Consider the following 22,913-nt stretch of genomic DNA (forward strand, 5'->3'; position numbering starts at 1 on the left):
ACATGTTGGCACAATTTGTTCAGCCATTCCCATAATTAGACATCTCCATAATTTCTAATTCTTTGCCACCCCCCAAAAAGCTGCTATAAATATTTTTGTCCAGGTAGGTCCTTTTCCTTTTTTATGATCTTGTTGGCTTACAGACACAGTGGTGATATTATATGATCAAAGAGCATGTGCAATTTTATAGCCCTTTGGTCATAATTCCAAATTGTCTTCCAGAATGATTGGATCAGCATTAATGTCCCAATTTTGCCACATTCCCTATAAATTTATCACTTTCCTTTCCTGTCATATTGTCCAATCTGCTAGGTGTGAGTTGGTACCTCAGAGTTGTTTTGATTTGCATTTCCCTAATCAAGAGTGATTTAGAACATTGTTTCATATGATTTTTGGTAGCTTTGATTTCTTCATCTGAAAATTACTTGTTTGTATCCTTTGACGATTTGTTAATTGGGGAATGGTTTGTATTCTTATAAATTTGACTATTTCTTGAATAGAGCAAGCAATTGAATTTTTAAAAATACATTCTTTTTATTTTGTTGGGAATTTAATCCATTTTGGGTTTATAATTGTTAAAGTTGTGTTTTATTTCATTAAAGAACAACACACATAAATTTTTCCCCCAACCTTTTTCCAGTCTCTGATTTGTTTTGCTTACACTAATCAAATCCTGGTCTCCCACTTCCCCATGACACAGAACATATGTCATCTTCCCTCCTGTAAACCTGCTCAACCCCAAATTCCTAGAGTTTGTTTTTTCTGTTATTTTCCACCCTTTTAAAATATTGTTTCTTTTAATCTTCTCTTTCCCAGTTCATAAAAGAGCATAGTAGCTAATCTTCTCTGTCCCAGTCTTCTACCTTATTTATTTTTTAATTTCAATTATATTAATTTGTGATGCTCTTTGTAAGAAAGTCTTTGTTCCACTCCCTTTCTTACTCCTTTCCACCCCTCCATCCCAACTTAATATACTTTAGAATCTTAGGAATGTTAATTATTGACAGAGGTAGTAGAGTGGTCTGTAACCAGAGTCTAGGAGGCTCCTACCTTTTATTTGCCTTTTCCCTAATTGAGTATCCCTTTTGATGTGATGCTACTTTTCTCTTGAACTTATGAACCCGTTACACTCTCTTTGAGCCATACTTGCATAGTCCAACTATTTCCTCCCTACCACCTTCCCTGCCAAGTGGCAATTAGTATCAAGATCACAAGATATATACTTAGAGCTTTATGGGGCTTTTAAGGCCATCAGGTCCAACCCACTAATTCTGCAGATAAGGAATCTGAGGCACAGAGCAATTAAATAACTAGTCTAGGGTTCTATGGTTAGTATCAAAGGTGGTATTTGAACGAAGGTCTTTGCTACAAGTCCACTTGCCCCATATGTTATTTTAGGCTCCCTCTTTGTTTTCTTGGTGTCATTTCCTATCTCCCACTCCCATAACTTCCTTTAGTTTCTGCCTTGGTTCCTGGGGAGCTGGACAGGAAAGTTTGGAGCAATAAGTTACTGCCGTGGTGAATTTCCAAAGAGACTTTGCAATTTGGGTCTTTTCTCTACTTTTTTTTCTCATCCCTTCTCCTGGCCACTAGTGCTCTCCTATATAGTATTTAGTAATTGACTCTAGCTAGGTTTCTGGCCTCTTCTCGCATCCCCAATCCTTGGACCTCTATAGTGCCACCCCCCCCCCCCCAATATTCTCTTTTCTTGTTCTTGAACTTTATGGCTAATCTGATTCACCTAGAGAGGAGCCTTGGGTATTGCCAAGGAGTTACCTCTAAAAACCAGTGCTTAAACTTGGCTGCCACAGGGATAGAGCCTACCTTTGGCCAGCACTGCCATGGGCTTTTAAAACAGTGGCAGTACCAGGAGCAATGGATTGGTAATTCTTTAGTCCTTTTTTTATTCTAAAAATCATCTGGTGATGATTTCTTTCCATTTACCTCTTCTGATCATTACAGAGTTTGTTTCGAGTTTTTTTCTTGCTTATTTGGTTCTTTGGGGTGGGGGCAGAATGGCGTTTCAATTCTGGGTTATCTCATGCTGCTTATTTCATAGGATTCTTGTGGGGCTTTAAATTTATTTGTAGGGTATTGTTGTGGGGAAAAAAAGCCCAAGATTGTAGTAGGGTCTCACCCTGGGAGAATGGGAGGCTCAAACTCCATTCAATCCAGAAGAAAAGAATTTTATTTGAAAAAGAAGTTTTTAAGATAATATAATAGCCATGACTAGTGAAATTACCTCAGGGCTGGTAGAGTAGCCTTGGAGCTCATGGGTTAGTCCCTCTAGCTTTGGGCTGATGGAATAGCCTCTAAGTGGGAGGATTAGCAGCTCTTCAGGTATGGAGGAGCATACTCCATCCACATTCCTGTGTGGATCAGGGTTTGCAAAATTATTGAGGGTCTGGGAGCTTGTCACACCCCATTCCAGGAAAATCTCCATGTTTTCTCAGAATAGCCCACCCCTGGGCATTATAGGTGTGGTTTGGGGGTCTGAAACACTGTCAGGGCACTTGGGGACACCAGAAAGGGAATAAGGAGCATCATGTCCCATGTTTCCCCCATTGTCCCACCTGCCATCATTTGTCAATGTGGAAGAAGTCTCACCACCCTTCTGGAGTGCCTTCCTTAAAGATGGGAACATGGTGGGGGTGATAGAGTACAGTGGATGACCATTATAGGTAACTAATAATGCCTAATAGTTCAGAACCAAGGTAAATACAGAACAATATGAGCAATTAATAATACAGAGCAGGCACAGAACAAGAACAGTACAAATCCAGTACTGATAATGTTCATTACCAGAATACAGAATGTACAGAAGAGTTCACTGATTAATAATACAGATTCTGCAATTTATGCTCGACTAATGTTGAAACTACAGATCTTGCAGTTTCTGCTTAATTAGTGTTAACTGATGAGATCTACAAAATTTCAGAACACGAAGGTCCTGATTCTATTACTGCCCCTCACTGCCCACTGCCCACCTCCATCAGTATTATTACTAAAGAATCTGATAAATGCATGCTGAGTTGTTGCAACTATAGGCACACGTGTTAATATACCGCATGCATAACTTTATTCCTATGTCTTTAGATAATATTATTGAAAACTGAAAGTATCCATAACCAGACTCATTTATTTCTCTGGCTATCAGATTTATCCAATCAAAGAATAAACTTCACAAGCAATGTAGAAAAGGTAGCATTGTTTTGTTCAAATTTTAAAACTTGTTTTTTTATTTCAAAACATATGTTCTAATTGTTTTCCTATCCTGCCTACTCCCCCATGTATCAAGTCATTTTTGTAAGAGAGGTCCAGAGGAAAAAAAAGCAAAACTACCTAGCACATCAGCTGGGTCTGACAACATATGCGATATTCCACAATCATCATTTCTTACATCTGCAAAAAAGGGAGGGACAAAGATCTAGTTTTCCCATTTCTTAAGCGTGGTCATTCTAATTGTACAGGGTGTTCAGGAAAGACTTGTATCACTGGTGCCAGGGCTCGTTGAGCCCTTGCTGAGGCTGATGATGCTCCTTTGGTGTCCACTTGCCTCTCCACTCTCACTTGTGGCTCTAAGAAGCTGTAGAATGTCAGGTGGCCATACCGCAGGAACCATCATGGCAGATGGGCTAATCCAGGGTAAGGGTGATCAACAGATCTCACAACCATCCGTGAGTTAGAGAGGGTGTATCCCAGGCATGCGAAGACATCCTGAGGTGGAAGGGGCAGAGGAAAACAATTTGTTCCAACAGCCATGAAGGCTACTAAAGCAAGCACTGTGGAGTGCATAGAGCTTGGCCAGACTGCAAAGGTTCCAAGGTTATCCACTGCATCCTGATCCATCTGCACTGGACTTGGATGTCTAGAAGAGTGAGGCTGATAACTCTGCCTCACTTAAATCCACATCATTGATGTCATTTGGTCCTCTTCCAGAATGAAGGACACACACAAAAAGAACGAGCTTATACTTCTCTTAATTTTTCATTTCTTGTCACATTGTATTCATGTGCCACATTTTAGCCATGTATAGAAGTATTATCTTTAAAAATTCATCTCCTGGGGCAGTTAGGTGGTTCAGTGGATAGAGCCAGGCCTAGTTCAAATCTGGTCCCAGACATTTCCTAGCTGTGTGACTTTGGGAAAGTCACTTAACCCAGTTGCCTACCTTTGCTAATCTTCTTCTGCTTTAGAACTGTTACCAAGTCAGAGAAGTTAAGGGTTAAAAAAAAAAGTCATCTCCTTCTTTACATATGAATTATAGAAAGGGTGTTTTTCCAACCACATTTTGGATCTCTTCTCTGCTATGATTCTCTAATCTTCTTTGAACTTTTTGGAGGCTGAGCTATTTCATTTTTTTAAAAATATCCCAACACCTAGCAAATAAGCACTGAATAAATGTCTGCTGTATTGAGGGCAGGGAGTGCATTTCTATTTTTTTTTTCATTTTTCTATCTGCGCTCAATTAAACATGCACTTATTGAGTTCCTACAGCTTTACAAGTATTAGATAAACACTCTATCTGCAGAGATTGATACCAAAAATGTACATTTTCTACCCTTCAAGGCATTTATGATCTATTTGGGGGGAGCCAGTATTTACACATGGAGACTGAACCTGACTTCATTGCTTTAGGGAATTCTCAGATGATGAAACACCCTTTACTACTTTAGTCAGCCAAGTCAACAAGCATTTTCTAAAGGTTATTTTAAAGTATTTTTCCAAGGTGACATGATTCATGTTCTGTCCCTCCTCTCTTCCCTCCCCCTTCCTGGAGCTGACAAGCAGTTCCACTGGTTTGTACATATATCATTACTTAAAACCTGTTTCCATAGTATTCATTTTTGTAACAGAGTAGGTTTTTAATACCAAAAGCCCACACCCTATGCCCATATAAACAAGTGAGAAATCACATCAACAAGCATTTATTAAGCTCCTGCTATGTGCTGGCTGCTGGGGATCAGTCCTTACCCTCAAGGAGTTCACCATCTAAAGAGGGAAACAGCGTATAAAAAAGAAGTCGAAATGGGATCTGGGAGAAGTGTGCTGAATTCCTGAAATGGGAAATCTGGAAGGAACTGCTTGATATTCAACGCTTTACCCCCGTTCAGAGGGAGAGGTCTCAGGACACGAGCTGGAGGAAGGCTGGTACCTTCTCTTCAGTTTGCTCTCTAGAGTTGCCCACAGCCCTTAGAATTTAAGACAGTTTGTGTGTGAGGCAAGATATGAAAGGAGGTCAGCTTGGCTCTGAGCCCTTAATTAAAGAGTTGGGATATTGGAGAGAATGTGAAACTTGAATTAGGAAGACCTGAATTCAAATCCTGATATTATTATTGGCCAAAACATACTGTGCCAGGAGCACGGAGAAGTTAGACTTGTCCCAGGTCACCCCGCTCTTATGTGATGCACTCTGCAAACTTTGAAGTGCTTTATTATTATTATTATTATTGTTCAGGGGTGGGAATTGACATGCGGAAGCTGTTTGATTACATTTTAAGTACATTGTGGATGTCTTTAATAATTAACACATATTGAACCACAAAGAAGACTCAGCGTTCATCTGACCTGACCCAAAGATGAGCCAACTCTGGTTAATTTGCCAATGATTTAAAGGGATCCTGGCTTCCCAGCAGGGGTAGGGCATTAGAAATGGAGCAACATCCGGAACTGTGAGTGAATTATCACAACATTTCATAATCTTGATGAGCTGTTATAAATCTGAGAGGCCGCATTCCAGAACTTCAATATGTACATTTACTCTTGGTTTTTTCTCTTTTAAAAAAACGCCCATTTAGCCCGTTTTTAAAATGGAATTGTATTCCATTTATTTCCTTGCTTACAGAAGAAACTCAACTATGCACAGGATGTAACCATATCATCGGGGTAGTTTCCCTTTTAGTAGGAACTTTTTAATTCTCAGAATTGAATGACAATTAATTTCTTTTTAAAAAAGTGCATTTAGTTATTTTAAAGTATTTGTCCAGAGTTACATGATTCAAGTTCTCTCCGTCCCCTCTTCCCTCCCCTTTCCTGGAGTTGACAAGAAATTCCACTGAGTTATACACGTATCATCACCCACAACCTATTACCATATTATTCATTTCAAATCACAATTCATTTCAATGTATTAATTTATTCATTATACTTCATTTCGGCCATTGTTTTACAACTTCTTTGACTTCTTGTAGATACTAAGACTTTTTAAAAAATGAAGTTTGTTACCAGCCCATTCCGAGTACCAAAGTAAATTCTAAAAAGCAAAGATCCACGAGGTTTAGGGAACCGACTGACCTCGACTTTCTGGCAGACGCAGACTCTAAAGGGGGGGTGGGAGGGAGAGGGGAGAGGCGTGGCCGGAGGAGGAGTTCCCAGAACCAGGCAAAGTTTGGGCCCCCCTCCAAGGTTCCGGTCAGTAGGAGGAAAGAGCACGCCGAAGAGATCTCTGTTATTGAATGTTGCCAGTATATAATTGTAACATATTCAGGTTGTGTGTAGGTGGCGCAGGGGATAGAGCGTAGGAACCAGGAAGATAGGAATTCAAATCCAGCTTTAGACACTAGTTATGTGGCCCTAGCAAGCGCTTAACCCCAATTGGCTGGCTGTTACTGTAGTGGAACCAATACTCACTATCGAATCTAAAACCGAAGGTAAGAGTTAAAAAAAAAAAAAAAGATTAAGCTACCGAAGCTCAGGTGGGGGAGGGGGGAAGGGAATCCGGTCTCAGACGCGGCTGTATGACCCTATGCAAGTCGCTTCACCCCGTCTGCTTCAGACTTATCTTTCAAACGAGCTGGACAAGGAAAAGGCGGACCACTCCAGGTCCGTGGCCAAGAAGACGAGTCACACCGACTGAAAACGCCTAAAGGACGCGAAGGTGTAAAATGCGATAAATGGTTCCGGCCCAAGAGACACACGCAGGCCCGGCTATGTGGAGGGTAATCTCCATTTCCCAGACCTGGTCCTGGGCCAGGCTTCGGGGGAAGGTGGGGAAGGAGCGCCGGCGCTCAACTACAAACCCATTGGAAATATTCCAGGGGCCGAGAAACGAGGAGACAAAACTCAAGGCCACCGCTTTGCCCAGAACCGTTGGGAAGGGGCGGAGAAAAGCAGTGTGCGACGGGAGGAGCCACCAATCACGATGCTCGAGGTGGCCCAACGCCCCACCTTTCGCCCCCTCAGCGCCCTTTCCTCCCCCTTCCTTCCTGACGTCAGCGCCTGCGTGGGATTTTCCTCCCTCTCGTAGGCCAGAGCTGTCAGCGCCAACCTAGCGGCTCCCTAACCCGCCTCCGCCCGGGTCTGGGTGTCTCGCTTTGTCTCGGTCTCCGGGGGTCGGCTTTTAACCCCAACCCCCAGCCCACCTCCAGTCCCGGATCCACCGAAACGTGAAGCGGCTGTGGGCAAAGAAGAAGAGAGCAGGACGGTTGCTTAGGTGAGAGCCCCCTCCGGCGGGCAAAGAGGAGCGGGAGCGGACTAGGTGGGAAAGAAACAGCATCCTCTCGCTTTGTCCCCCTGGTTGGCGCAGGCCTCGGCCCCTGGTCTAGCCTTGTCTCTTTCCGGTAGGGCCGTCACGGAGGAGGGCGGGCGACAGAGAAGGGGTGCAGGTAACGGTTTTCCGCTCGCTCGCCTACCCCTGGTTGCCTGCGTCTGCACCTGCCCAGTCCTGGGGTGGAGTACCAGGGAAAGCACAGTCCAGGCCTGGGGTATTGACCACGCAGCTGCTGAAAACAAAAAAGGTAGTCATTGCCTCCTGGTTTTCAAGGGGAAAGGTGCCAGGTAGAAAATGAAATAAGGACTTTTTGGAACAGCTGGTTAAGCCTCTGATTAGGTAACATCCCTCAGGATCAATGGCTTAGGGAAAAGGGACACAGATTTTTTTTTTTCTCAAGGACTTTTTGTAAAGTGTTCATCCTTTAAGTTTTGCAAAAGTGCTTAACTCATTTGTTCTTTACAGTAACCCTATGGGATAGGTGCTTTAATTATCCACATTTTACATATGGGGAAACTGAGGCTGAGAGCTGTCAAGTGACTTGCCCAGGGTCTTACTGCTAGTAAGTGTCTTGAGGTAGGCCTTTGAACTCCGTTCTTCCTGACTTTATTCATTTTGCTTTTTAGTATGAGAGTAGAAAAAAAGTTTGGTTGTTGAATGAGAAATTCTGTTTAGCCCACATTTGTAATGGTACTGGCTTTGTTTGCCACTTGTAAAGAGTCACTATTATATGCTGATGGGGGCATCTCTATCCACAAGTGTTAAATGGATGGTATCCAGTGACCTTCTGTGTGCACCCTTGGTGCTGGTAGTAAAAAGGACATGCTTGTGTGACTTGATGAAATTAAACTTTATTTCTTTGGGTTTCAATTTCTTTATCTGTAAAACAAAAGAACTGCTAGATGACCTCTAAGGATCCATATAATACTAATCCTGTGGTTCAAGGAACCAGAGGACTTGAGGTAAAAGTATAATTATTACACAGTTCATTGGTCTCCCTTCAGAGAGACTGTACTTTCTCTAGAATATGGTCACTAAGATAAACACATCCAGTGAAGAAAATTTCCCGAGATCCTCAGTGCTTAAATTTACATTGGCAGGATCTTACAAGGATTTTATAATGTTTAGTATTGTTGATAACAACATAGTAAAGTTGATCTTTACCTGGATGTCTATAGAACTTTGTACCACTCCTAAACTCTTACATTACACAATATGAATTGTTTTATAGTTAATTGCATGTATATTTTTAATCTCTTACTAACTGTAAGCTTTCTGGGGGAAAGGACAAGAGCCTAACACAATGTTTTGCATATAGTAGTTTCTCTCTTTTTTTTAAAATTATTTATTTATTTATAACCCTTGTCTTTTGTCTTAGACTCAATACTGTGTATTGGTTTCAAGGCAGAAGAGCAATTAGGGCCAGGCAATGGGGGCTAAATGACTTGCCCAAGGTCACATAGCTAGGAAGTGTCTGAGACCATATTTGAACCCAAGACTTCCTGTCTCTAGGCCTGACTCTCAATCCACTGAGCTACCTAGTGGCCCCTTCTTTTTTTTTTAAACCCTCAATTTCCATCTTAGTGACAACTCTAAGACAGAAGGGCAAGGACTAGGTAAATGAGGTTAAGTGACTTGCCCAGGGTCACAGGGCTAGGAGATATCTGAGCCAGATTAGAATCTAAGTCCTCCCACCTCTAGACTTGGTGTCCTATCAATTGAGCCGCCTAGCTACCACCACATAGTAGTCTTGAATTTACCATTTAACTTGTTATCTAATTGAAATTTCACTCTTTGAAATTACTGTCTATTTGTTGGCTCATATTATAACAGAAGTGGAGACCAACAATCATACTTGTCACTTCAATCCATTCTTGAATTACTATTATCTCAAAAAGAACAATAACAATTTAGACTGGGCAAGCAAAGAGGAGACCATGAGCAAGACCTGTAATCTCTCAGCACTCTCATGCTACTCTCTAAAACTATACATTGGAGAAAAGTTCATATTTCTTCCAAAAGGAGAGATGAGTTTCATTAATTTTGTGTCCAGTTCTTCATGATAGAGATTTTCATAGTAAAATTTATGCTTATATATTGTGATGTTATATAAAACCATGATACTCCTTTAAGTCTTTGACACACTTTATCATTAGGATATATAACAAAGTGGTTGTCATCAGGTCTGTCCTTTACTGGGCAAAGACATATATAGATTAATGGAACCTTCAACAAAATATATGCAAGAGATTAATGTGTGATTAGCTCATTGGAAAAAGAAATCATTATTCTAATAAATGTAGCTGGGAAAATTGTTTAGCAATTTGGAGGAGAATGGATTTAGACTAATATAACCCTATATACATATATATATATATATATATATATATGTATATATATATATTATATATACCCCTGTAAATTCCAACTGGGTAAGACAAATTTTTTTAAACTAACAAAAAAGATTGAAAAAATGCAACAATGCAATAATTTCACTTGTGTAAAGGAAGTATTTTTTGTATTTAATAAATAGGAGGAATAAAGAAAAACTAGATGTGCTCAATTATATTAAGATAAATTTCTATATAACAAAACTCATATAATTAAAAGAAAAATAATACTCAGTAATAATCAATTAACATTTACTGAGTGCCTGCTATATGCTGGGCACTGTCTAGGCACCATAAATTCCAAAAATAAAACAGAAAGATATTCCCTGCTCTCAAGGAAAGAAGCTGAAAAGGAGGTGGGAGAAAGGGTATCTGATTTGTGGTTAGAGAAATCAGAAAAATACCAAAGGAGTATAGCCAGGTAAGAAATATCCCACTAAATTGGTAAAATGTGACAAATATGACAGAAAAGAACCTGAAACGTAAAATAAATAAAAATAAAAGAATTCTTTTCACAGTTAGATTTTTAAAGACTGTAAACAATTTTTAAGAGGAAATAGTATTAATAATTGTTTTTAAATGTTTGATGATAAAAAAGAGACAAATTAAAACAAATTTTAAATATCACTTCATATCTACCAAGTTTTCCAAAAATAATTAAAAGCAAAGACATTGGATGCTGGCATGGTATCAGAGAACCAGATACACCCAGATACAGAGAATCAGGTATACCTTATTCACTAATGGTAGAATTGCAAGTTTGTATAATTTTTTTTGGAGCAGCCTGGCAGTATGTACTGAAAATTACAAAAAAAAAAATTATATCCTTTGACCCATTGATTCCATTTTTAGGGCAATATTCTGAAATTTTAATTTAAAATCAATTAACTCACCAGAGATGTTCATAAAAACATTATTTGTGAAGACTACACCAAGAGATCTTCTGTTAAAACTCCAAGAGGGGAGACTGATAGAAGTCCCCAAAAAACAAAGAAAATGAGAGGAACAAGAGCACAGACAAATACGGGAAGTAAAGAAGGGGTGAATTTGAGCAAACAACAGAAAAAGAAGAAACTACAATAGACAGCTACTACTCAGCAAATGGAACAGAGGGGGAGAGATCAGCAAACGTTAAACCAGAAATCCCAGCGAATTGGATACAGGCTGTGGAAGAACTCAAAACACAACTAAGAGAGGCTGAAGACAATTGGGAAAAGAACTTAAAAATTAAGATAAGTCATTTGGACACTTGAACTAAAACAAGAAAATAGTGTCTTGAAAGCCAAAATCAACCAGCTGGAAAATGAGGCAAAGGAGATGAAAGATGAGATGAAGAAGATGAAAGACGATCTTCAAAGAAAATCAGACCAGAAGGAAAAAGACGACCAAAAAGCCAGAGATGAAATCCAATCTTTAAGAACCAGAATACAACAACTAGAATCAAGTGACCTCACAAGGCAGCAGGACACTATAAAACAAAACAAAAAGAATGAAAAAATTGGGGAAAATGTGAAGCATCTCATTCACAAAACAGACGATTTAGAAAATCGTTCAAGAAGAGACAATTTAAGAATAATTGGACTACCAGAAGACCACAACAAAAGAAAAAGTCTGGACATAATACTAGCGGAAATCATCCAGGAAAACTGTCCCGAGATCCTAGAACAAGAGGGGAAAGTGGAGATTGAAAGAATCCACAGATCACCCCCTGTATTTAATCCCCAACTGGCAACACCAAGAAATATTATAGCCAAATTCAAAAACAATCAAATGAAAGAAAAGATATTACAAGCTGCCAAGAAGAAGCCATTCAGCTACCATGGAAACACGGTGAGGTTAACACAGGATCTGGCTGCATCCACACTGAAGGACCGAAAGGCATGGAATACGATATTCCGGAAAGCAAGGGAACTAGGTCTACAACCAAGAATAAAATACCCATCAAAACTGACTATATTCTTACAGGGGAAAGTATGGTCATTCAACACAACAGAAGAGTTCCAAGCATTCATAAATAAAAGACCAGACCAGTGGCAGCAAGCAGTTTCCTGGGCACCAGCAGAGTGGGCCACTGAGCATTTGGGTCCTAGAAGGAACTGATAAGGCCCCTGCACATTGCTGCCTGCACAGTACTTGGTGTTCTCTGGCCTATCACCTAGGACTTCTTCCTGGGAAGCTCCATGGATAGGAAGGGGGATTACAAGTCTTTTCATCTTTAGAGGCCTCATTCTGCAGTGAATTCCTCCTGTTATTGGAAAATAAGACACCTCCAAACAATTCTATCTTTGCTCTTCCCAGACATTTTGAAGCATTATCTTTTGGTTCCTGGGCATCATCCCAATAGGAATGAGGAGGGGCCTTATCAGTTCCAGATTACAATAAGTAAAGGACTTGCCTGTGCTGATGTCCATGCTAGTGTCTGCTCTAGGAAGCTGCTGATATCAAGGGTTCCTCATTTGTCTTGCCAGTCCCCCCCCCCCCCCCCCCTTCTCTCTTACCAGGGCCAGAGAAGGCAGTTCTTCTCTGGGTATCCCTTTTCTGGGGCTCCACTGCCACTGGCTAGTCTATTACATCAATGATATAAGGAATAGCCACAAGCTTGGCTCAAGCAACTTGTGAGGGTTTCTGGCCATCCAGGCCAAGCCTTGGGCTCCTTATCTTATAAGTCATCTTCCTAACTCGTGCCAGTCAAGTCTGGCCAAGGAACCATCAAGGCTAAGAATTTGCAATAAAGAATTATCCATCTCTGATTAAGGGGAAAAAAGCACAAAGCAAAAGAGGCAGTAAAGGATTCTCCTAGCTAATATACGTGCCCTGGCTGCCAGGTGTGAATAATTTTCTGCCACTTCTTCCAGGGGCTCCTGTAGAGTGAACCCAGGACAGCCCCATATCCACCTTTGGGAGTCCCCGTAAGAAAGTTATAGTTTAAAGGAGCAAAGTTGGAGGCTGTTTCTTCTCTTCTTTTGTCCATATCTCCATTTTTTGAAAGGTCTCAGGATTCTTGGAGAGTGTCAATCTTTTGCAGGGAACACTGTGTCTTGTTCCACAGTTCTAATACAAGTCCATATAGCACAGTTCCTGGTGGCCTTCCAAATGCTAAGCAGTTCATTTATTACAATTTTTAGATAATTCCCAAAATACATTCTCTAGAGAGGGCCCAGGCCTCCTAAAGCTGTTGCTCCTAGAGATCATTATCACACATACCCCCATGCAAAACTGATGCACATTCAACAAAAGCAGTTTATAGAATGTATTATTTTTATGGTACTGTTATTAAAGATGCAGAGCTCATGCATATATAACTCTTATTTGCTGAATGCCTATAGATAGTTTGCTCTCTAATCTCCCTAGGTCAGTAGTGTACGTCTCATGTTATGCTGCTGTGGTCAGAAGCACCAACCACCTCTAGAATCACAGAGGATTCCAAGCCTCCCCTATCCAAATGTCTAATCACCATGGATTCCTCTTCTTCCATATCATCTCACTTAAATGAAATCCTTCCACCTCATTCATGCTAACTATTGCCAAGTCTTGTTAAATTGGGCTTGACTCATGACATTTTCGTGGTTCAGGTTCATGATCAGAATGAAATAAGAAATTATAGGTCATCTACTAGTGAACAAAAGGTTTATTTGGTTAACTGTGGCATGGAAAGGAACTCAACAAGGTATAGCACTGATTCATTTGGGAACAGTTTCCTTGTATCTCTGTTGGCCATGCTGGTACACAGAAGTGAATGCCAGGCCAAAGGAAAGTTGCTTTTCATGGTCAGCTTTTTGCCTAGTTTGGGTGTGGTAGATATTACTCCTATAATTAAGTCTGTGGAAGCAAGGAAATAGAGAAAAAAGTCTCTATGAGATCACGTAGAGTGAAAAAAGCAGAGGAAAAACAAATAGTAATGAATATACAAACAAAAAATCCCAAGTTATGGGAATGAAATCTCTACCATGACATTTTATAACATGAATTTCATCTAATTACAAATGGTCACAAAGTAAGTTTAATTGTATTAATGTTCCAGACAATTTATATTTTCAAACATATCATCACTCATCAGACTTTAGATTTTAATAATATTAATTTCTTTAAGCTTTTCTTTTTATTATGTAACCCAAAAATTTGAATACAGTGTATATACCCTTTTAATTCAGATATATATAATAATATACCTTTTCTCTAAAAGTGGAAATTAGTGCTAACTTTTTCACATTCTGAAAAACTTAATTTTTTTTTTGCAATTTTATTTTAAACTGAATTTGTGTAGTTTGATGACTTTTAATTACGAGAAAATAAGTATTTGCTAACCTCTCAATAAGCAGCATGAGCACTTCTGGATTACCAAATTAACTTTACTTTTTTTGAAGAAAGTGAAAAAAGAAATTTGACCAACAAATGTATAGTTTGTTTTATTTTCCATAGAAGACTTAAAGCAATGACTGATTCATTCAGATAAAATATATTGACTAAAGTAATTTTAGTATTTAATATGTAATTCTTTTTCATTAAAGTAATGACATTTTTCCTCTTTCAGAGTAACTATATTTCAATATGCTTGTTGATAACCTATTAAATGATACATACTGCCTTACAAGAGCAGCAATTTTTTTTAGTGTTTTTCAGTAGGTGAACTCAGCTATCAGCCAGGGTTACAAGACTTGATGTCTAATATCAGAAAAATTTATGATGCCATCAATTCTGTATTCAGAGATGAGAGCTTGAAATGGACTAGTGAATGTTCTCTTATGTACCATGTTAAATTCCTTTTCATTATCTTTTTATCCTTAGCTGAGTGAAATAGTATTTTTCAATGGTCCTGAAGTCAGAAAAGACCCGAGTTCAAATCCACTTTCAAACATTAGCCACACAACTCTGGGCCACTAAACTCCTGCCCTTCTTAGTTTCCTCTACTGAAAATGGGGATAAAAATAACATCTATCTTCTAGGGTGATTGTGAGGATCAACTAAGATAATATTTCTAAATCAGCTACCCATTCTTCACTATGATTTTTATTTCACTATGAATCAGGTCATATGATTTTCCTGTGTTCCTCTAAATTTATCATGTGCCTTTTCTTTCTGCATATAGTAATATTCCATTATATTAACAAACCATAGTTGATTTTTTTTCTAGCAGTTCCTCAGTCAGTGGACATCTACTTAGTTTCCAGTTCTTGCTATCACAAAGTATACTGCTATGCTTATTTTTATGTGTATATATTCATTTTAATCTTTGATTTCCAGGTGTATATAACGTAAAATGGCATTGCTGGGTCAAAGTTTATGGATAGTTTAGTCACTTTTCTTAAACAATTCCAGATTTAAATCTAAAAGAGTTGGACTACTTTGCAGCCCTATTGATACTATGTTCATGTGCCTCTTTTCTTTCTGAGTTTTCATCTATCCTTACTTTCTTCTTTCTTTCTTCTGTCCTTAAATCAGGATATATCTCGCTATTCATTGCTTTATGTTTTAATAAACAATTTGCAGTGAAAAAATTGTCTCAAAGCCCTTCCAACATTGACTATTCCCATCTTTAAAAAAATGCATGTATGTTAAGATCTTTGTTTTTACATTAACTTGCCACATACATCCTCTAACATTCCCCTAAACTTAAAGTCAGCCCTTGTAACAAAGAATAAAAAAGACATAGCAGGAAAATCACTTTGGCAAAATTATCCAACACATCATCCAAGTGGCAGTATAGACATTATCTCAGTATACACTATGACTACACAAATCCCTACTGTCCACCTCTGCAAAGAAGTAGGAAGGGGCATTTCTTTATCTCCTTTTCAGTACCTGACTCAGCCATCATACAGCATTCACTTTTGTGGAGTTTTGTTGTTTGTGTAGTCATTGTGTACAGTGTTTTCCAGCTTTTGCTTACTTTGCATCAGATAATACAGGTTTTTTCCATTGTATACTTTATAGTCATGATTACTTCTAGAATATTAATATGCCATTATATTCACATTGACAATTTGTTTATCTATTCTTCAATGGACAGTTACTTTGTTTCTTGTTCTTTGCTACCACAAAAAGTGCTACTCTAAATATTTTAGTATGAATGATATCTTTTTTCAATCTTTAATATATTTGGGTTATATGACTAGCACTGGGATTTCTGGATCAAGGGATGTGGATATTTTAGTCACTTATTAAAATTGCTTTCTGGAATGTTAGACAAATTTATAGCTCTACTAATGATATATTTATGTGTTTTGGGCCTTTAGCATGTCCTGAAGTGAGATCTCAGAGTTGTTTTTATTTACATTTCTTTTACTGTTTAGCGATTTGGAACATATTGGAAGAATGGTTTTGGGTATGATATATTTGTCAACTATTTGTATATTTTGGGTATTTGGTTTTTGTTGAGGATTAATAACGCAAATATTTTCCCTACTTCACTTTTTCTTTTCTCCCTTTATTGATTTAATTTGAATAAAAGCTTTAAAATTTTAGGTAGTCAGAATTATGTTTTATTATTTATTGTATATAAACCTTTTTAGTTATAGTAGTTGTTTAAAAAATATATATATATATGTATATATATAGTGACCTTTAATATTCAGGTCACATATCAATTTTATACCTGGAACATTTTCAGAAATATAAAGCTAATGAATAGGAATGGGATTTGTATTTATATATAACTTTTCCTTTAAAAAATTCAAAATACTACATAAACATGGTTTTGTAATTTCTTTTAGTAACTAGGTCTTTTTGAATTGTTGTATTAATAAAAAATTAATTTCCTATTAGCAAGCTTTTTGGTATTAAGACTTCCTGACATTAGTTAGGCAGGTGCTTGGATGACAGACAGTTGGTAGCCTGACCATACTCAAAGTCTTTGTATTTGGTCAGCCTTGCCAGAGCTTGCACCTTTTTGACATTGTCCTGAAGAAGGGCAGTTAGCTTATAGATGAGAAAACTGATACCCAAAGCGATTAGGTTACTTGCCTGTTTCATAGTTATAAAAATGGGATTTGAACTAAGGTCCTAAAACTCCAGCTTCTGAACAGCAAATTGCCTCCCAAAAGACTGACCTCAAAAGTGATGCCTGTATGGAGAAGGAATTTCATAAAGTAAAGAGCGCTGACAAGTGTAAAAGATTACTGAGGAAAGTTGTTGAATCTCCTTTTCAGACTAAATTTTAATAGTTATATAAGGTTATGTGTATAAAAGAGCCCTTTGCCAATTGTGTTTCATCTTATTGCATTGTGTTCATATATATTTATAGAGGAAGGAGTTAATTCCAGGGTAGAAGTCTTGAAAAGCAGAAAGAAGTTACTTTAAACCATCTACTGTAAAAGCTTTAGAAGTATGATTATGCTTAAATATCTGACTCACAGGGTAGTTGTGCAGGTCAAATGAGCTAATGTGTTTCACATTTTCTGAAAACTTCAAAGTGCAATGTAATTGTTGACTTGTGTTAATATTTTTTTGGTGAATGAACCGCAGGCAAGAGAGTGAAGAGATAGGTCTGGGTGATGTTAAGTGAGGTAGTCTATAGATTCTATCACTGGCACCATAGTTGCTAGTCTATATGTTATGTTCAATCTCCACTTCCTTCTTTGTGGGTTCACTATTCCCATCACACAATCTCTTGGAATATTAAGACTCTTTTAAAAAGTGTAGCCCATGATATTTAAATTTGCCTTTGGTATAATATAGTTCTTTCCTGAATAGTGTGCTAACTTATTTATGACTTGTCTCTGTAATCTAAAAAGTTTGCTTGTGAAACCACAATTGATCTAGGTGGTATTTAGGTTCTGTCAGGTTTGTGAAAAGTTTATAATATGCATATTTCTGTTGAAATAGTTTAAAATTGGTGTGTATAAAAGATAATGTTAACATTTATTTTCTTCAAATTTAGGAACTCTATTTTGAGAACCTCTCAAAACGCAAAAAAATCATGGAGAAGAATGGGAATAATCGAAAACTCCGAGTTTGTGTTGCTACATGCAACAGAGCTGATTATTCAAAACTTGCCCCTATCATGTTTGGCATTAAAGCAGAGCCTCAATTCTTTGAACTTGATGTGGTAGTACTGGGATCTCACCTAATCGATGACTATGGGTAAGAGAAAAGCTATTCCTTGCATTATTTTATGTAGTTAGAGAGAAGGGTCATTTTCAACTGTATCTGAAAACTATCCCATTTATTAATGACATATTCTCTTATGATAACTGGATTGTGAGAATTAAGAATTAGTTAGCTTTGAATACAAGGTATAACATTAACTTAATATTGTATAACAAATGCATAGAGATGAAAGGGACCTTTGAGGTCATCTAGTTCAAGCTCCTCATTTTACATATGAGTAAACAGAGACCTAGGAGGTTGTGTAACATTTTATTTATTTATTTTTGAAAAATTTTATTTAATCAATTAATTTAGAATATTTTTCCATAGTTACATGATTCATGTTCTTTCTCTCCCCTCTGCACCTCCCCCCCACCCAGCCAACAAGTAATTCCACTGGGTTTTACATGTGTCTTTGACCAAGACCTATTTCCATATTATTAATATTTGCATTAGGGTGATCATTTAAGGTTAATAGCCCCAATCATATGCCCATCGACCCATGTGATCAAGCAGTTGTTTTTCTTCTGTGTTTCTACTCCCACAGTTCTTCCTCTGAATGTGGATAGTGTTATTTCTCATAAGTCCCTCAGAATGTCCTGGATCATTGCACTGCTGCTAGTAGAGATGTCTATTACATTCAATCATGCCGTAGTGTATCAGTCTCTGTGTACAGTGTTTTCCTGGTTCTGCCCCTCTTTGCATCAATTCCTGGAGGTTGTTCCAGTTCACATAGAATTCCTTCAGTTCATATTCCATCACCAACATATACCACAATTTGTTCAGCCATTCCCCAATGGAAGGGCATCCCCTCATTTTCCAATTTTTTGCCACCACAAAGAGTGCAGCTATGAATATTCTTGTACAAGTTTTTTTCCTTATTATCTCTTTGGGTATAAACCCAGCAGTGGTGGATCAAAGGGCAGATTTGGGCATAGTTCCAAATTGCCCTCCAGAATGGTTGGATCGATTCACAACTCCACCAGCAATGCATTAATGTCCCAACTTTGCCACATCCCCTCCAGCATTGATTACTTCCCTTTGCTGTCATGTTAGCCAATCTTCTATGTATGAGGTGGTACCTCAGAGTTGTTTTGATTTGCATTTCTCTGATTATAAGAGATTTAGTATGCTTTTATATGTGCTTATTGATAGTTTTGATTTCTTTATCAGAAAATTGCCTATTCCTTGCCCACTTATCAATTGGGAAATGGCTTGATTTTTTGTACAATTGATTTAGCTCTTTGTAAATCTGAGTAATTAGACCTTTGTCAGAGGTTTTTGTTATAAAGATTTTTTTCCCAATTTGTTACTTCCCTTCTCATTTTGATTGCATTGGTTTTGTTTGTACAAAATCTTTTAAATTTAATGTAATCAAAATTATTTATTTTTCATTTTGTAATTTTTTCCTAACTCTTGCTTGGTCTTAAAAATCTTTCCTTTCTCAAAGATCTGACAGGTAAGCTATTCTGTGTTCAACTAATTTACTTATAGTTTCCTTCTTTATATTCAAGTCATTCACCCATTATGAATTTATCCAGGAGTAGGGTGTAAGATGTTGATCTAAACCTAATCTTTCCCATACTGTTTTCCAATTTTCCCAGCAGTTTTTGTCAAATAGTAGGTTTTTGTCCCAAAAGCTGGTCACTGATCCTCCTTTCTGTCTCTTAGCCAGTACCATATTGTTTTGATGACCACTGCTTTATAGTATAGTTTGAGATCTGGTACTGCAAAGCCACCTTCCTTTACATTTTTTTTCATTATTTACCTTGATATTCTTGATCTTTTGTTCTTCCAAAACAATTTTGTTATAGTTTTTTTTCTAATTCAGTAAAAAATGTTTCTTGGTAGTTTGATAGGTAGGCACTGAATAAGTAAATTAATTTAGGTAGGATTGTTATTTTTATTATGTTAGTTCATCCTACCCATGAGCAATTAATGTTTTTCTAATTATTTAGATCTAGTTTTAATTGTGTGGAAAGTGTTTTGTAGTTGTGTTCATATAATTCCTGTGTTTGTCTTGAAAGTATTTTATATTGTCTAGAGTGATTTTTAATGAAATTTCTCTTTATAATAACTCTTTAGCAATAACTTGCTGCTGGGATATGTTGAAAATATAGTTAAGTAACATATTAAAACTGTTACATGTATTAATAATGCTAATATCCTTATGGAAATTATAATATGAGAATTATTCCATTTTGTATACAAGGGATAATAGTAACTTAATAATGTATAATGAATTCAAATATACAAGTTGTTTTAAATCCAATTCAGAAATAAAGCAAAAAAGGAATAGTAATATTAAAATGTGTCAGTTAAATTAATTAGCTGTGGTTCATACTTTTGAGCTAAACTTGAACAAAATACAAAAAGAGAAAAGTTTAGGAAAATCTTTGAAAAGATGGAAATGTATGATCATCCTTGGCAAGTGTTCTTGAAATTAAAATAGTCTAGGGGGCAGCTAGGTTATTCAGTAGGCTGGGAATCAGGCCTAAAGACAGCAGAAGGTCTGGGTTCAAATATGATCTCAGATACTTCCTGGCTACATGACCCTGGGAAAGTCACTTAACTTCCATTGCCTAGCCCTGACTGCTCTTCTGCCTTGGAATCAGTACACAGTGTTGATTCTAAGATATAAGGTAAAGGTTAAAACAAAAGAAGAAATTAAATGGTCTTTGGATAATATATGTGTCATTTAATGCTCCCTAGTGGTTTAAACTAGAGTTACTTAGTTTTCAAAGACAGTCTGCTAATTACCATCACCATTAAAAAGTAAGAGTCAGGTTATAGTAATTTTTTTACAAGTCATTTTTTGGTTTTGTTTCAAATTATTTTATTGAAAGCACATCAACATTTTAACATTTCTAAGAAAATACTTTAGGAACTAAGAAGAAACTTGAGAGTAGTTAAAATTTTTGTGTGTGAAGTAAGTTCTGATTGTCCAGTGAGAAAAATCAACTTTGAAATTAGGTATTATAAAGGACAAAATGAATGATAATAAGAGAAAGAAATTTGAGCAGATTCTTACCTGCCTTTGAGATAAGATAGAGAGAAAATTTGGTGAAAAGGAGATGTTCAGAGAAGGAAATGTAAACATTTTTTCTTAGCCACCTGCTTCAATAATGGAAGACTGAAAAATTTTTTAAATTAAAATTAAAAAGAAAAAATAATGGAAGAATGAAAATAGATTATTGAATTGGTGTGGTTATGAAACAGAAAATGGACAGCATTTCTGCAACTGACTAGAGTCAATGGGGCAGATTTGGAGCTACGCCCCCAGTTTCCTTCCATCAAAACCAGAATTTTCTTTAACATGGTATTCTTTCCAAATTTTCTTTAACATAGTATTCTATTCCTTTGTTGCATTGAGAATCATATTGGACCTGTCATTTAGAAGTTTGCATTTTTACAGGACTTAGAAATCCTGTTTATCCTACTCTGAGATGTCACCGTATTGCTTTTCTCATTTATTATTATTGCTTTGATCCAAATAAATGTTTTAATGTTTCTTTCTTTCTTTCCTACCTAGAAACACGTATCGTATGATTGAACAAGATGATTTTGACATTAATACAAGATTACACACCATAGTTAGGGGTGAAGATGAGGCAGCCATGGTGGAATCAGTAGGTCTTGCATTAGTCAAGCTACCAGATGTTCTTAATCGTCTGAACCCTGACATAATGATTGTTCATGGTGATAGATTTGACGCATTGGCTGTGGCTACATCTGCTGCCTTGATGAATATTCGTATTCTTCATATTGAAGGTGGAGAAGTAAGTGGGACCATAGATGACTCTATTAGACATGCTATAACCAAATTGGCTCATTATCATGTGTGCTGCACCAGAAATGCAGAACAACATCTGATATCTATGTGTGAAGATCATGATCGCATCCTTTTGGCAGGCTGCCCCTCCTATGATAAACTCCTTTCAGCAAAGAATAAAGACCACATGAGTATTATTCGTATGTGGTTAGGTATGTATTACACTAACTAGTAACATAATGATTGTTTTTGTTCTATTAGAAAATGTGTGTTCTTTAGTGGAAGACAAGTTTTTGCTTCAGGGTTTGCTTTGGGGTTGGTTTTTGGTTGCACAATAACACAATTTACAAGCTCTTCAAAGGTCCAAATTAAAGTTACAGAAAACATCTATCTCATATCCTTAACATGTTTTCTAAGTTTTTTAGACATTTGTTTTTACTTTGAAAAGTAACTTCATGTGATATAATTTTTTAAAAACCCTTATCTTCTCTCTTAGAATTGATACTGAATATCAGTTCCAAGGCAGAAGAGCAATAAGGGCTCTGCTACTGGGATTAAGTTGTTTCTGAGTCCTAACTCAGTGTCTGAGGCCAATTTGAACCCAGGACTTCTTGTTTTCAGGCCTGGCTTTCTATCCACTAAGCCACCTACCTACTTTGAAAAATCTAATGAGTTACTTCCAATTTTGAAATAAACCTAATTTGGTTTTTATTGTGGAGGTAACTTATAAACTTCATTTTATAATTTACAAAGTAGAATGCTAATTTTCTATCTTATTGCAATATGTCTAGGGAAGATTATCAGCAATGCTAATCTGTTCAGCACATCCTTTTTCTGATAGATCTAATCAAGAAATGTAATTAACTGTCAGATCATTGATTGAGTGTGGAATCAAAGAAAAAGTTATACTAAAGAAAACAAATATTTCTATTCATACCACAGTAGTAACTGAAGGAATTGGGCCTCCCTATTTTATAAGATAACTAATCCCAGTGATAGGTAAGTACACCTATCACTGATAGGTGAAAGGGCAGCTTTCTACTTTTGCTTAGTGCTGGAGGCATAGTCACACATTTCAGGTTCTTCAGATGTTTTTTTCTATTCTTTCATATTCCATATTGGTCATATTTAATCATCAGATTATAACAGACATATTATGATTTCTTTTTCATTATAG

The 22,913-nt window shown here is 37.2% G+C and overlaps 1 protein-coding gene across 3 annotated transcripts in view; it reads left to right on the top strand.

Moving 5' to 3' along the window:
* The window catches only part of GNE (glucosamine (UDP-N-acetyl)-2-epimerase/N-acetylmannosamine kinase), an 87,432-nt gene that overhangs the window by 23,074 nt on the left and 41,445 nt on the right, over positions 1 to 22,913 (top strand). Inside the window, exons 1-3 of one of the 3 annotated variants that reach the window (XM_007497987.3) lie at positions 6,405 to 6,650; positions 17,756 to 17,958; positions 21,497 to 21,948. In XM_007497987.3, the coding sequence (XP_007498049.1) occupies positions 17,795 to 17,958; positions 21,497 to 21,948 (616 nt within the window). In that variant the 5' untranslated portion in view covers positions 6,405 to 6,650; positions 17,756 to 17,794. Of the gene's footprint in view, positions 1 to 6,404; positions 6,651 to 7,598; positions 7,737 to 17,755; positions 17,959 to 21,496; positions 21,949 to 22,913 lie in introns of those variants that run through there. The other 2 variants (XM_056806721.1, XM_007497985.3) reach the window with 2 other exon arrangements.

The sequence above is a fragment of the Monodelphis domestica genome, chromosome 7 (assembly GCF_027887165.1).
Source record: "Monodelphis domestica isolate mMonDom1 chromosome 7, mMonDom1.pri, whole genome shotgun sequence".
NCBI lineage: Eukaryota > Metazoa > Chordata > Mammalia > Didelphimorphia > Didelphidae > Monodelphis > Monodelphis domestica.